This window comes from Cherax quadricarinatus, chromosome 26, assembly GCF_038502225.1.
Source record: "Cherax quadricarinatus isolate ZL_2023a chromosome 26, ASM3850222v1, whole genome shotgun sequence".
Classification (NCBI taxonomy): Eukaryota; Metazoa; Arthropoda; class Malacostraca; order Decapoda; family Parastacidae; genus Cherax; species Cherax quadricarinatus.
In genome coordinates this window covers 26,570,352-26,586,432 of record NC_091317.1, presented here as the reverse complement: position 1 = coordinate 26,586,432, position 16,081 = coordinate 26,570,352, and the positions used below count along the sequence as shown (strand labels likewise).

General features: G+C 37.5%; 1 protein-coding gene across 2 annotated transcripts in view; it reads left to right on the top strand.

Moving 5' to 3' along the window:
• LOC128691554 (synaptotagmin-7) overlaps positions 1–8,062 on the top strand; it is a 330,949-nt gene extending 322,887 nt beyond the window's left edge. For both annotated transcript variants that reach the window (XM_070088885.1, XM_070088884.1), the window contains one exon: positions 5,883–8,062. In XM_070088885.1, the coding sequence (XP_069944986.1) occupies positions 5,883–5,983 (101 nt within the window). In that variant the 3' untranslated portion in view covers positions 5,984–8,062. The remainder of the gene's footprint in view (positions 1–5,882) is intronic.
• Positions 8,063–16,081: the final 8,019 nt, after the last annotated feature.

Here is a 16,081-nt window from a genome sequence, read left to right as displayed (position 1 = left end):
ATAGAGAACATCCTATACAAGTGGTAAATACCACGGATTATATCATCAATACTCCTCCTCACAGGACTCAAAGAATGACTCTCCCACAGAGGGTCCGTCGTTTTATACATAAAGATGATTACCCTCGACCCATGATATTGAGCAACCTCCCTGATGAAGAAGATTGGGTAACACCAGAACCCTTCTATGTATACTGAGAACATCATCGCCCCCAATTAGGGAGACATCTTATATAACAATCTAATGTAAAAATTATGCTATTTACTATGGCTGGACACCACCTGTAAGAAGCCATTGTCACGGAATTCTATAGACTGGCCAGAAAATTATTGCCTTCATTGTCGCATAAAAATCCGTTGTGCAATCGCAAAAAAAAAAAAGAAAAAAAAAAAAAAAAGAAGAAAAAAGGAAGTGCAACTTGTATAATTACTACCAATTCAGAGTCATGTACTTATATTCTGTTATATCTATGTGACTCTGATGGGTTAGTCTTATACCGCTTAAAGAATATCTTATCATTTCACGTACACTTTTTAAATTACACCAAAGTGGTTGGGCCACTTACCTTTTATATCCTACCTCTCTCCCCTCTCCCACCCTTTTCCAAAATTTCTATCCTTACCCATCCTTCTTCCTTACCCATCTCACCAAAGCTCTGGTCTGGATACCGAATACCGAATACCGGGTAAGAAGTTACATTACTGAAGACCACATGAGTTAACTTCATCTTCAACGTACAGAAATGTTCATATATCATCTTAATACGAAGAGATGAATACATATAAGAGAGAGAAATGTCGATGGAAGACTCAGAGTCCATCATTTCTAAGTTGAAATAATGGATAAAATCCATAGTTTAGCAGTGTTATATATACATAATCAAACACACATACATAAACACACACACACACACTAGTGAAGGAGCGAACCCAGTATATATATATATGTTGCAATAAGATCACAGTAAACAGGTGATTTCAGAATATGCAAAACAACCACTCTGAAAGAATAGAGAAATTCCAAGCGCTTTCGTGACTACTCACATTATCAAGGAACTATGAAAGTAAAGCATCCAAGGAAGCTATATAAGGGGTCTGGTCGGCACCTCACTATCAGATCCCACAACGGTTTAAACACGTGACGCGCGGCGAGCCAACTTGGAAAGGTCCTTGGCACAACTCACCCCACAAACTATTCTACCAAAAAAATAAGAAATTTTAAAGATTATTTGTCCAGTGTATTATTAAATTCTTCCCAAATTCTATTAATTATAACTGGATCTAATTTATATAAACCAAAGGAAATATTCATATTATTGTCAAAACTGCTTTTTATGAAACAAGATTCAATTATATTCCTGTCGACCATGGGATACTACTTTCTCCATCTTACTCTTACATTTATATCAGTTCTATGCTATATTTATGTTGTTTTAATCTCTCAGTTTGACCGTAATAAACCCTACAAGGAATCTTATAGACCATCCATCCATTTTTTCTTTATCACTGTATCGAATTTTTGAATACAACTTTAATATTAGTCCATTACCCATAAGGGAGAACCAACCTGTCTCTCTTTAAAAGATTTATCAATTACATTTCTTGGGTATTTTAAATCATCTCATAAATTTTGGATATTTCCTCATCTATGAAAGGCTACAAATTCGGTCATTGATGGATATCTTGATGCGACATACCGAATTCATTATTACCCTTAATAATATCTAGAAAAGGCAATGAGTTATTTTCTTCAAACTCAACAGGTTTATTGAAGCTAAGTTACAAGGAAATGGTGTATATCTACTGATAGAACCACTATGAGTAAGTAACTTGTTTCATCTTCAACGTACAGAACTTCTGATGTAAAATTTATCATTTACATATATCATCTTAATAGTTCTTCAGATAAGAGATGTAACATCAAAATACATATCAAGTCAGTCAAGAGCTTAAATGTCGATGGAAAGAGGGCTCTCAGATAATTTATAGTGACCCATCATTGGTCTGATTCTAAGTACAATGCCTTATTCAAATATATGGTCCCTTACCATGAAAAATATCTTAAGACATAGTCTCGATAGCAGTGCTGATGGATATATACATAATCATCTCGAACACACATAAATATACATAGAACACACATGCTCACACATCCAATTGACTAGTGAAGGTCCAGACGAACATAAAAAGCCAGTATATATATATATAGAATTTGGGAAGAATTTAATAATACACTGGACAAATAATCTTTAAAATTTCTTATTTCTTGGGTAGAATAGTTTGTGGGGTGAGTTGTGCCAAGGACCTTTCCAAGTTGGCTCGCCGCGCGTCACGTGTTTAAACCGTTGTGGGATCTGATAGTGAGGTGCCGACCAGACCCCTTATATAGCTTCCTTATGCTTTACTTTCATAGTTCCTTGATATATATAGCGCTTATATCAGATATATATATATATATATATATATATATATATATATACATTTATATAGATATATATATATATATATATATATATACACATATATGTATATATATATATATATATATACATATATATATATATATATATATATATATATATATATATATATATATATATATATATATATATATGCGTGTGTGTGTAAAACAATGAAACTACGAAACAAGTGGTTTTGAATCATTTACTAAACAGCAGCAGGCCAGGATTCGACCCCATGACACATTGTCCTGCCTCAAGAGACCACACAATGTACATGTCACTTTATCCACTCAGCCATCGATCCTATAAACAACATGAGCCTAGCGAACTAGGCTTGTTTCATGTTGCGAGGACACTCGTGGTAGTGGTATGCTCAAGGATTAATTTCAGCCTCCTGTTTGAGTAGCCGCTTCAACAAGCAGTCTACATAGCAATGAAATCACGAAACAAGTGGTTCTGAATCATTTACCAAACTGCGGTAGGCCAGGGTTCGACCCCAAGAAACGTTGTCCCACGTCAAGAGACCACACAATGTACATGTCACCTTATCCACTCAGCCATCGAGCCTACAAATCCTACCAAATTTCCTGCGCAGTTTGGGAAATGATTCATAACCACTTGTTTCGTGGTTTCATTGCTATATAGACTGCTTGTTGAGAAAGGTATTCAAACAGAAGGAGACTGATATTAATCCTTGAGCATACCACTGCCACGAGTGTCCTCGCAACATGAAACAAGCCTGGTTCGCTAGGCTCGTGTTGTTTGTAGGATCAATGGCTAAGTGGATAAGGTGACATGTACACTGTGTGGTGTCTTGAGGCGGGACAATCTGTTGTGGGGTCATATATATATATATATATATATATATATATATATATATATATATATATATATATATATATATATATATATATATATATATATATTCTTTCTTTCAATAAACCGGCCGTATCCCACCAAGGCAGGGTGGCCCAGAAAGAAAAACAAGTTTCTCTTTTTAAATTTAGCAATTTTACAGGAGAAGGAGTTACTAGCCCCTTGCTCCTGGCATTTTAGTCGCCTCTTACACTACTTACACTTAGGTCACACTACACATACAAGCATATATATAATGTAGGGAGGTACCACCTCTAGAACTGTCCTGAGGACCCTCATCCTCAGAGAAAAGAATAAACTTGCTTCAGGGAAAACTCAAGGTTCTCCCTGAAGCTGTTTGAAAATTTTCTTCTACCGCTCCCTATATTTAATATATATTTTATTTAAAGAAAAAGTACATTGACAGAAATACAATAGAGGGTAAAACAACATAGATAACAACTCAGAGCTACATTTCGAATACTTCGTCCAGCTCCCCGGCGGTGGGCTGCGTGTCCAGAATTGCATTTTCCCTCTGGATCGCAATACTGAGTCTCTGAAAGAGGAATCTGGCCGCCCTGTGGTTCTTGGTTTCTATGATGAGTTTTTCACTCAGCTCTTTGAGGAACTTTAGAGCACACTTGCCGCATGCTCCAAGGATCTCCGACCCTATTGGGATGAAGTTATAGCAAGGGGGAAGGCCTTCATATTTGCGGGTCTTTTGGGTATCCCTGTGGCTGGCAGCTCCACCCCCTTCAGCTACGGAGTATGGAAGTAGGTGGCTACCAATGAGGTGGCACAGGTGTAGTCCCAGGCAATCTGCTTTCCATCCTTCCAGGATTGCATAGTTGCTCCATCAGGACGTTTTTGACTTCCGTCAGACTTCTGCAATTGGGGTTCCCGTTGGGCTGGGCAATGGGCTGTGGTGAGGCTTCTCTTTATGATGTCACTGAGCTCCTTACGTCTGGCATACTTCCCTTCTGGTGTGTGACACACAAGACCATGAAGTCCGAATTGATCAGCAGTAGCCCTACCACAAATACACCTATGTTCGGTGAGGATGGGGGCGACTAGGTGAAGAGCAACGCCAATTCGAATGGCCTGTGGGTCGATTCGAGTGCTCAGGGAGAAATTGGGAACAACTAGAAGGAAATCTCCTGAGTGTGGTGCCCTCACCGCTAGGAGACGAGCTTTGTCCTTTCCTAAAGCGTTGGCGATTTTTTCCATGATCAGTTTATCCCAGTGGGACTGTTTGTGCTCTTTGGGAGGAGCTGGTCTACTGGGGGAGTCTTCAGGGATGTCCCACTGCATGGCTGCTTCAGTGAACCTTGAATCTTGAGCTCCTACCGCGTCTCTCAAGCGTTCGGGGACAGTCTTCTTGACTAATCCACTGGAAGCCAAACACGAAGACAGAAATGCAGGTAAAGCTACCTGCATTGCTTTGTGCACCCCTATACCTCCCAGTCGCACTGGGAGGGTTGCCTGATCCCATTGCCGATCCTCTAGTGACAGATTCAGTGCCTTCTTAAAGACTGATCTCAGGTGTGCGTCATATTCGTCGAGTGTTGGGCTGTCAAAAGAGGGTGCGCACCTCAGGAAATGAGTCTTGGCATAGTAAGACACCTTGTGAGGAGATACGGGGCATCAAGATCGTTTATTCTCTCCTCCATTCTCTTTAGGTCATTCAATTTGTCCTTAAGGACCGTGTCGATGGCCTGGTGACCCAGTGGTGCTCCCAAGAGGGTACTGTTGGATGGAATGGCACTAGAGACTTCCAGGAGGATTGTTCGCACAGCATTATTTCCTGGTTCGTTGTGATGACTTCACACTTGGAGGGATTGAGGATGAGTCCCAAGGCTTTTCCCTGTGTCTTCACCACTTGTAGGTCCTCCAACAGGGACTCTTCAGTACCTGCCAGAGTGCCATCATGCAGGTACCAGATGTTGAGCTCGCTGCATAGGCTGGAAGTTTGTTCTCTTACTGTCATGCAGAAGAGAAGTGGAGCGAGTGGATAAGCCTGCTGAACATCCTCTGATGAGGGAATGTCATGTTCGCCAAACAAAAGAATTGAGGGTTTGCTGCAGCTAGCTGAAATGAAGGAAAAGAGACTGGAGAACCGATCCCGAACGGCCGGCAAGACCACATCTCTCTTCGCCATATTAAAGGCATTTCTAAAATCAAGTTTGGCTACGGCCTTGTCTTCTGGTAGGTCCTTGATGTAAGCCCTTGCCGCATGAGCTGCAGCTTCACTGCCTTGAGAGACCCCAAAGCCCAGGTGGTGCGGCTGAAGTAAACTGGTAGCTTCTAGGCGAATGTTTCTTACTGCTGCTTTGGCAACGAGACGGCGAAGAGTGTTACCAACAGCAATGAGCAATGGGTCTGATTCCCCCATCCTTCTATATGGTAATGAAGTTCCTTGTTTAGACAGCAGGAGTAGAGACTCCTTCTTGCTCACCATAAGTAAGATTTTGACTGTTAAGGGAAATATTATTATCGAAGTGATATTTATATTTCATAAATTATTTCATATAATTAATAAGATTTAATGGTGTGCTGTCCCCAACAGGTAAGGCTGGAAGTGGAACCTCAGAGACCAAACACTGGAGCGACATGATTACCAAGCCTCGGCAAAATGTAGTCCAGTGGCATCGTCTCAAGCCAGAGTGAATGGGGCGTTGTGTGCCCCTCTCCCTCCCTGCCCCAGCTGCTGCTGCTACTACTGTTGCTGCTGCTGCTGCTGTTGCTGCTGCTGCTGCTGCTGCTGCCTAGGTGGCCACGAGACCAGTGTCAGGCGCTGCAGGGCTTCCCAACCGCTCAACTGTTGTTAATGAGGACCAGCGCAGAGTGACCACACAAAGAAGACAGTATCATGCAGTTAATATAGATGGCTTTATAAAAATCTTAACTGGGAATATAGTGCTGAGCATCGGGACATTATATGGCAGTTTTGTGTGTTTGTATGTACGTACGTGTGTACATGCACATTCATGTGCATGTACACGAGTGTTTATTTGTTTCTTTTGGCATGCATGCATTAGTGTGTTTATTATTTTTGGCACGTGTATTCACACATGCATGTGTGTGTACACGTACATGTGTTTGTCTGCAGATGTCACTGTTTTATGCCATATGTGCAACATGCAGCAGCAAGGCTGTGCCACCACCAGCTGTACTCACATGACCAGCTGCCTGAGTACCCTTCCTCTCCCCCCAGGCTAAAAAGTACCAGCACAGAGCGTAGCCATATGTCCTAGTGTAGGCCTGCTACCACACAGCTCGCCGCCTCCACCACACTACTGTACCACCCACCCGCAACTTTGTACTGTGCATACACGAAAAAAATAAAAAATAAAAAAATGTAATAAGATGGCATTGTGAGCATTATTTGCAGCAGTTTCATCCCTAAAAATTCAAATACCTCCCTTAAAACAAGAAAGAAACACATAGCAACCACAGGGAGACTGGAGAGAGATGCTTCATAGGTGGATCCCGGGGAGGTGGTGGGAGGTGGTGTGTTGAGGCCGCAGTGTGCGCCTTTGTGGCTTGGTGGAGTGCGCAGGGGACTGGGGGTGCCGCCCCATTTGTTCCTAGGTTTTATGACAGAAGACAAAAAAAAAGACATTAGCAAATCTACACATCATGTAGGATTTTACTGGTATCTTTAATATATGACAAAGCCAAAAGTACATCAGAATAATATACATCCCTAACTAAGAAGTACAGTTTGGTGATGGGAAATGCTTACCCTTAAAATATAATCTGAAATACCTAAAGATTTGGTCTTCTTGCCAATTTTTAATATAATTTCAGTGGTTTTTGTCGGGCATTCAAATCGGCAGCGGCATTTCCATACGTCTATGCATCTCCACTCAATGGTGTCGTAGTTAGCAGTGAAAGACTTTGTTAGGATTGGTGGTTCTAGCGAGCTGTTTTGAATTAATGTTTTCTAGAACCCAGCTGCGGGATTCATTTCATATTATTTGATAGACGATGGTCAGGTAGTTTACATTCAGATTCTTTTCTGGTATACTGTTTGTGATGGTAATATGTTTTGATTTTTAGTTGAGCAGAAATTATGTACAATACACCAGTATCTTGCCGTGAGTATCTGTAGCATCTCTTTGTAAAATATTGTATATGTGGCTCAATACATACATACATATATACATTATATACATTATATATATATATATATATATATATATATATATATATATATATATATATATATATATATATATATATATATATATATATATATATATATATATATGAAACATTAGCTTAGTTAAGCAAAGCATAATCTGTCAAGTGATGAGCATTAACAAAGCAATGCTGAAAGGCTTATTGTCATGTGTTGCGAATGGGGTAATGAGTCTAACAGCATTGCTTTACCTGGCGCCCCTCGGCCTATGTGGCTTCTCCGATGCCCTCTACCTTAGACCAGTACAGGATGCAGGCTATGCTTTAGCCGAGACCCCCTCCTTCAGCAGTACCATGTATTTAACTCAAATTTAAGTCATTAGAATACAAGTCTCTTCACAGAGTGTGATATCAAGCTGAGTGTCTTCTGGGCTAGTGTTTCAATTTGTATTTGTGTGAAAGTGCTAATTGCTGGATGAGTAATTTTCTTCTGTTACAGAATGGTAAAACGATCATGTATATGCAGTTCTCATGCTATGAGCAAAGTAAATATTGTTTGTAAATGATCTTGTGATAGATATGATTTTCTTTTTAAAGTTAACTACTGACATATATATATATATATATATATATATATATATATATATATATATATATATATATATATATATATATATATATATATATATATATATATTTATATATATATATATATATATATATATATAAATATATATAAATATATATATATATATATATATATATATATATATATATATATATATATATATATATATAAATATATATAAATATATATATATATATATATATAAATATATATATATATATATATATATATATATATATATATATATATATATATATATATATATATATATATATATATATATATACTTATTACTAATATCATTGGCACACAATGTTTGCCTCTTAATTTATATTATTATAAAAGAATACTGAATATTTCCTTCAACATTTATTGCCTTAATCTGTACTTTAACATTCCCATATTTCAAAAAAAATTTATGTGATTTTCACTTACATAAAAGTAAACTTTTGTTGGGTAGATATAAAACATCTAAGTATCTTTATCATATATGACTACCACTCTGACAGGGAGGTGTCCCTGACCTGTATATCATTGATCTAATTATCCAGTTGTTCATCAAGCTTGGATTAGTTACGACATGTTTACACGTCTGAGAGATAATGATGCATTACATATTTATTATGCTATGCATTACATATTTGTAGAAATTATTTTTACAAATATAGTTTTGCCATTATATTTGACCAGTCATCGCATCTTTACAATGAAGTATCAAACAATCGATAAAATTGGCGAACTTATACATAAAGATTTTTTTTCTTTTTTTTTCAGTGAATAACTAAGACACTGGCTCCCTCGATCAGGAATACTGAAACTAAGAGCTCGATATTTTCGGGGCCAAGATAACTGAGAATGTAATGCTGACTCACGAAATCGTAATGACACAATTGCAAACAAACCATACCACAAACCAGTGGCTAACGCGTCGGTCTGGAGTTTTGTGACTCTCTGATCGCGGGTTCTAAACCCACCCGTGGTATGGTTTAATCTAATGTTCATGGATTTTGTTTGATAAGATCTCACGAAACTCTGATCCTGAGTCCTTAAGATCCAAAGACAAGAGATAAATAAAGCCATGTCATACATCTGGGTCTTGTTTCCCTAATATTTCTGTGTCTTTTGGTCTTCAATAACGAAAATTTGGGAGCATGAGAAATCTAAAAAATTTTAGGGTCCAGGAAGCCAAGATCCTGAAATAATAAGAACCTAATTTTATCGATAATTTAGAATCTTGGATAATTAAAATAATGATGACTTAGGTCATAGATAATCATACATCTTATTATTCACCTATTTAGAGTATTACAAAGTATTTCCGTTAATGGGGGGATAACCATCTTATACTGTAGAGATTCCTTAAGCCTTCTCGTTAATTGCAAGTTTTTTACTGTAGATTTTTATTTGTTGTGTTGACTCCAAGCAAGCGGTATAAATGGAATGAAGTCAAACTAGAGTTCTTATATAGAAATATGTAATCAATGTTTTTTCTATTTTCTACAGAAATATTTATATATATATATATATATATATCGGTTTAACACCAACCTTCATGGAAACTATAATATTGTTTACTGATAAATTAATTTGTTCTAGTATGTAGATTTAAATGCTACTTGTTATTAAGGAAGAGTTAGAAAATATGTGTTCACATGTTCTGTATTTATTACTTTTGACAAAAGATCAAGCTTTTTAGTAGCTTGACACAAATTCCCTTCGACAAGATCATGAAGTGATACGTAGCCTTAAGATGAAGACTCATAACATGTACTTGTTCAAAGGGACTTTGATTAGCTTGCTATGAATATCAGCTTATGTCTAAAGTGAACTGTTATAACTGATTCAAGTGTATAAACAAGTGTCAAGGGATAGAAGGTGCAGAAGATATAGTCGGTTTGACATTTAACTTCCAGTAACAGACAAACACATAATAAGAATGTAAGATTATTGGTCAGTTCAGTTATTAAGTGTATGTCCAAGAGAAAGCGAGAATAGTCAATTTGGCTAAACCTAAAGCATCTTTCTGAGCCTATATACAAATTATATCAGCTTTATCTTTTGTCACCTGCTACTACGGATCACCGAGGAGGACCTCTGAACCAGATGTAGAATGGCATCATAGATGTATAACCTTTCTGATGCAGAACTTGAAGGTGTGAATTTATTTTGCTGCACTTGTATGCTGTATAGGGAAGATATCAGTTTACTGTAAAGGAAGAGAAGCAGGTGTATTTTACTTTAATTAAAAAGGTTTTGGTGTCCAACATATGTTTTGAAAAGTGAAAGCTAATTTATGCCTTGATGATCTAAGAATATATGTTATGAAAGAAGATGTAACATTACTTCAGATGTGTAGTAGTGTTTGTGGTGAACCTGACACCACCAGCAGTGATAACACTTGTGGCTTTCTCTGTAATTATTTTAAAGAGAGTACATTTTTGAATCGTCAGTGGGTGTAATTCACAAATGAAGTTGCTGTGAACAATCGGACACAATTTTGGGAAAACACACCAAAGAAATTGTAATTATTTTCAGATATGTATATAAAGAACTTATTTAAACTACATTTTAATTATATGAATAAAGTTCATGTGCTTTATATAAAAAAGTGACAGTACCTTCTGGGGGAGTGAAGGTATGCTGGCCAAGGTCAGAAACCACATTACCTTAAGTTTGCTGCATTTACATGTAGAGAAGATTTGTAATGAAGACAGAGGAGATGATGGCAACACTTACTCAAATTTCTGTCCTGCACAGACACTCAGTACATGCACATTCCACACTAGTTATACAACAAGAACACCACATGTGCATTAAACTTTTATACAATAAGATAAACACACACACGCACACACACACACACACACACACACACACACACACACACACACACACACACACACACACACACACACACACACACACACACACACACACACACACACACACACACACACACACACACACACACAATACATATAACACACAGATGGTCACTATTTCATTAACAATCCCGGCGTTAAGAGTCGAGCTGTTGCATCACCTTACTCACTCACTCACCTTAGATAGAATACAGACCATCCACAATATTGTTTCAAAATTTGCCTAGATAATATTAACAGAATGCCCCGGACACTTATTCAAATGTTTCACTGTAGTAACAGGGTAGTGTCGATACCTTCTTTGTGATAACTTAATGTGTCATTCGGTTTGTAAGTGTAATGTATCATTCAGTTTGTATGATTAATACAGCATTTGGTTTGTAAGATTAATGTATCACTCAGTTTGTAAGATTAATGTGTCTTTCACTTTATAAAATTAGTATCATTTAGTTTGTAAGATCAATGTGTCATTGAGTTTGTAAGATCAGTATATCATTCAGTTTGTAAGATTAAAACAGTAAACTAGTGAAAAGAAAGGCTGTTATAAATAATTTACTTGGGTTTTGTAAACATGTCTTCAGCAGTTTGTGTATTAATTAAGAAATATAAAACAAAAATTAAATTATATAATATTTTGTTGACAAAAATAACTTTTTTTTTAGAAATATACATAATGCCCTTTAAAATTCCAATGGTGTTGATGCGGTAAAGCAGCTTTACATGGTTTTAAATTTTTGTTTGGGTTTCTAATTTTCCTTGTGTTTTTGATGAAAACATTTTGCTGGTTTTGCTGGTTAGCATTTTCGCTGTATAGATGGCAGGTAGTGTCATTTGTCACTGGCTGGCACACCCTTTACGTTACCTGGTAAGATTATACCGTAACCTTCACTGTGTCTGGGGCATCTTGCAAAGTGTAAGTCTGTTGACAGTGGTCTGTGTCCTTCTTCCTAGCCACCAGAATCTGCCTTCACTTAACTTACCATTCGCACAGGGCAGCTATTGAACATTTTTGGGGAAAGATATTTTGCTGTTTATAGTTGTAATGTAGTAACTTCGCAGGCAACCAACGAACTTTTACAATCTATTTAGTATTTGGCTCCGAAAATACGTTTTCAATTTCCGAGAAAATGTGTTTTATCTAATTTACTTTGAACCCGCATCAGATATTCATACTCTTGTGTTCAGTAAATAACTGCACACTCACATTTTTGGGTGAATCCAAAGAGCTGGTCTCCTGGAGTTATGTGTGTCTATAATGTCTTCTCCCACTCTCCTTGATGTGCAGGTTGTCCACTTGCTGCAGAAACGTAAAAAAAAAATTAGATGTACACTTGTAGAATTATTGGCCATTAAGATATCTGTGTGTAGCGTGTTTTGCTGGCCCCCTCTCATATTCTGAAATACATTTTTCTTTTTTCATTTTATGTTCTTTAATCACTCTCTTGATACATAAGGAGGCATTAATGACGAAAAAAAATAGTATGTAAGTTATTACAGAATGTTTACTATGAAATTTGACAAATAATCGTTATTAAAATAGCATCAGAGGGTGTGAATGAGAAATGCACTCCTGGTTCTATTTAGTGACAGTGTTTTGACACCGTAATAGCAGACGGGATGTGAAAATACATTCCAAATATTTTCCACTTACATAACAGCTGTGGATGTTTGGGTTCGGATAGCGTAATTTAGGTCACCATTAAGTCAATGACAACACATTAACAGTGGTGTATATCTAAGTCTGTCGATACTGACACCATGTAATAGCATTAGACTAAAGCATGATGTATATGTCGTATCTAATAAGCCGAAGTTGCCGAATAAGCCGAACTCCCTTAAAATTCAACTTATCCAAACAAACAAACAAAAAAATACTTACAGATTGATAGACATATGTTTTTTCACTGACAGTGATATAAAATGTTTTATTTTTGGATCATACCTGATTTGCAAAAAAATCAACTAACTTAAACCAGCGTATTTCATTTTTAGCTAAATTCTGTTATCTATAGCACAGGTCAGTTTAAGTTTATTTAACATTGATTCAGATCATTGATTTATATATTTTTCGCAAGGTTCAGATTGATTTCTGCTGATTTATGCCAAAAAAAATTCAGTTATTATACTGAACAGAGATCAGTCAGACTAAATATTCAGTAGGATGAGAATGGAGATACTGGTGTACCTGAACCAAGAATTACAAGAAGTATGAGAGAAGCCTAAATACCATTGTCATAGTGTGGATACTAGTGCCACATTGTAGCTAACAGTGCCACATTGTAGCTACCAGTGCCACACTGTAGCTATCAGTGCCACATTGTAGCTACCAGTGCCACACTGTAGCTACCAGTGCCACACTGTACCTATCAGTGTCACATTGTAGCTACCAGTGCCATATTGTAGTTACCAGTGTCACATTGTAGCTACCAGTGCCACATTGTAGCTACCAGTGCCACACTGTAGCGACCAGTGTGACACTGTAGCTAGAGTGCCACATTGTAGCTAACAGTGCCACACTCTAGCTACGAGTGCCACATTGTAGCTTACAGTGCCACACTCTAGCTACCAGTGCCACACTCTAGCTACCAGTGCCACACTCTAGCTACCAGTGCCACGTTGTAGCTACCAGTGCCATACTGTAGCTACCAGTGCCACATTATAGCTATCAGTGCCACACTGTAGCCACCAGTGCCACACTCAAGCCTCCAGTTGCATCCCATCCTCTTAATAACAGACGCTATATCACTGTTGCTAAAACAGTCAAATAGGCGACTCATAAATGAGCCTTAAACAGTAATTACCTGACTTAGATCTTTCTACTGAGCTCAGTGGGTCAAAAAAGACATCAGCAGGTATAGGGAGATGGAGCAACTTTTCTTAATTTTCTTAATTTTTCCACAGAGTGAAGGCCAGTGAAGGGTTAGTTCTTCTCCCTTTACCTACTGATGTCCTTTCTTTTATCTTATTTGCCTTATGTTTACTTTAACTCCTTCTCTGTGGGTCCCCCTATTTTCTGATGGCTCCTTGATCATTTTGTCTCCTTTACCATACATTTCATTCATTGCCATTGTGATACGTTATAAATGGCTATTTTTTTATTAATAGAGGATAAACTAGTCTAAACCTGACCTAACCTTACCTAAAATATTTCCTGAGGAAAATCGAGAAAACTGCATCAAACTGTATGTGACAAATCCACAAAGGATTTAAGAGGATGGGTTGCTAAGTGTTAGTGATTCTCTACAGCCACTGAGTGCACTGTGCTCTCACTAGACCACCACATCTCGGTTATGTCGCACCTGACCTGCAAGTGAGGAATCGAAACCCAATATAATATTTCAACTTCCTGGTACATCTAACACCTTAACTGCCTGGTACATAAGAACATAAGAACATAAGAATGGAGGAACACTGCAGAAGGCCTACTGGCCCATGCGAGGCAGGTCCTTATCAAAACGACTACTACCTAAAGCTTCCCAAGAAATAACTCCCGTACCCAATGACACCAATCAAACCCAGCCCCTCCCAACTCTCAACTGTCTGGTACATCTAACACTTCAGCTGTCTGGTATATCTAACACCTTAACTGCTTGGTACATCTAACATCTCAACTGCCTGGTACATCTAACATCTCAACTGCCTGGTACATCTAACATCACAACTGCCTGGTACATTTAGCATATCAACTGCCTGGTACATCTAACATCTTAACTGCCTGGTACGTCTAACATCTTAACTACTTGGTACATCTAACATCTCAACTGCCTGGTACATCTAACATATCAACTGCCTGGTATATCTAACATCTCAACTGCCTGGTACATCTAACATCTTAACTGCCTGGTACATCTAACATATCAACTGCCTGGTATATCTAACATCTCAACTGCCTGGTACATCTAACATCTCAACTACCTGGTACATCTAACATCTCAACTCCCTGGTACATCTAACATCTCAACTGCCTGGTATATCTAACATCTCAACTGCCTGGTACATCTAACATCTCAACTGCCTGGTACATCTAACATCTCAACTCCCTGGTACATCTAACATCTCAACTCCATGGTACATCTAACATCTCAACTCCATGGTACATCTAACATCTCAACTCCTGGTACATCTAACATCTCAAGTCCCTAGTACATCTAACATCTCAACTCCCTGGTACATCTAACATCTCAACTGCCTGGTACATCTAACATCTCAACTGCCTGGTACATCTAACATCTCAACTGCCTGGTACATCTAACATCTCAACTCCATGGTACATCTAACATCTCAACTCCCTGGTACATCTAACATCTTAGCTGCCTGGTACATCTAACATCTTAGCTGCCTGGTACATCTAACATCTTAACTACCTGGTACATCTAACATCTTAAACTGCCTGGTACATCTAACATCTTAAACCGCCTGGTGCATTTAACATCTTAACTGCTTGGTACGTCAAACAGACTTTCCATTCACATTGCATTTTCTTAATTATTAATGCGAGTTTCATTCTTGCATTTGTCTATATTAACAACAGCAGTTTCCTAAAAACAATAATAGCAGCAATTTCTTTTTTTTATGTCATGACCAAAAGTATAAAAAAAAAGTGTGTAGATTTCACTGTTTTTTAAGGATATTACGAGTTATTCATTTGAACTGATTTTATAAGGGACTGGTTCGCGTATCTAAGAACATTTAATCAATGTATAGTTATGTCATATAATGAAAAACTAAAATAAATTGAATGATCATAAATAGATCCTGGAGATACATAAACACTTCTTATCAAAATAATATTTAAAGTTGTTTGATTATTATAATCAAAAGAAGCGCTAAACCGCAGAGGTTATACAGGTAAGTTGTATGAGAAATTAGGCCATAGGCCTAATTTCTTATACAATTCTGCCTGGCTGTATCCCAATCGAGTCTAAGTAAGAAAAAAATTTGAATTTAGATTTTATTATGACCATCGCAGGAATGTGATGACAGGTAACGAGAAGTAGTGTTTTCAGCCACATACCAGTGCCATATTGTAGCTATCAATGCTACATTGTAACTACCAGTCCCACTTGTAACTACCAATAGGTGTTCCGTAGCACGGTTGGTATTGTACTCAGC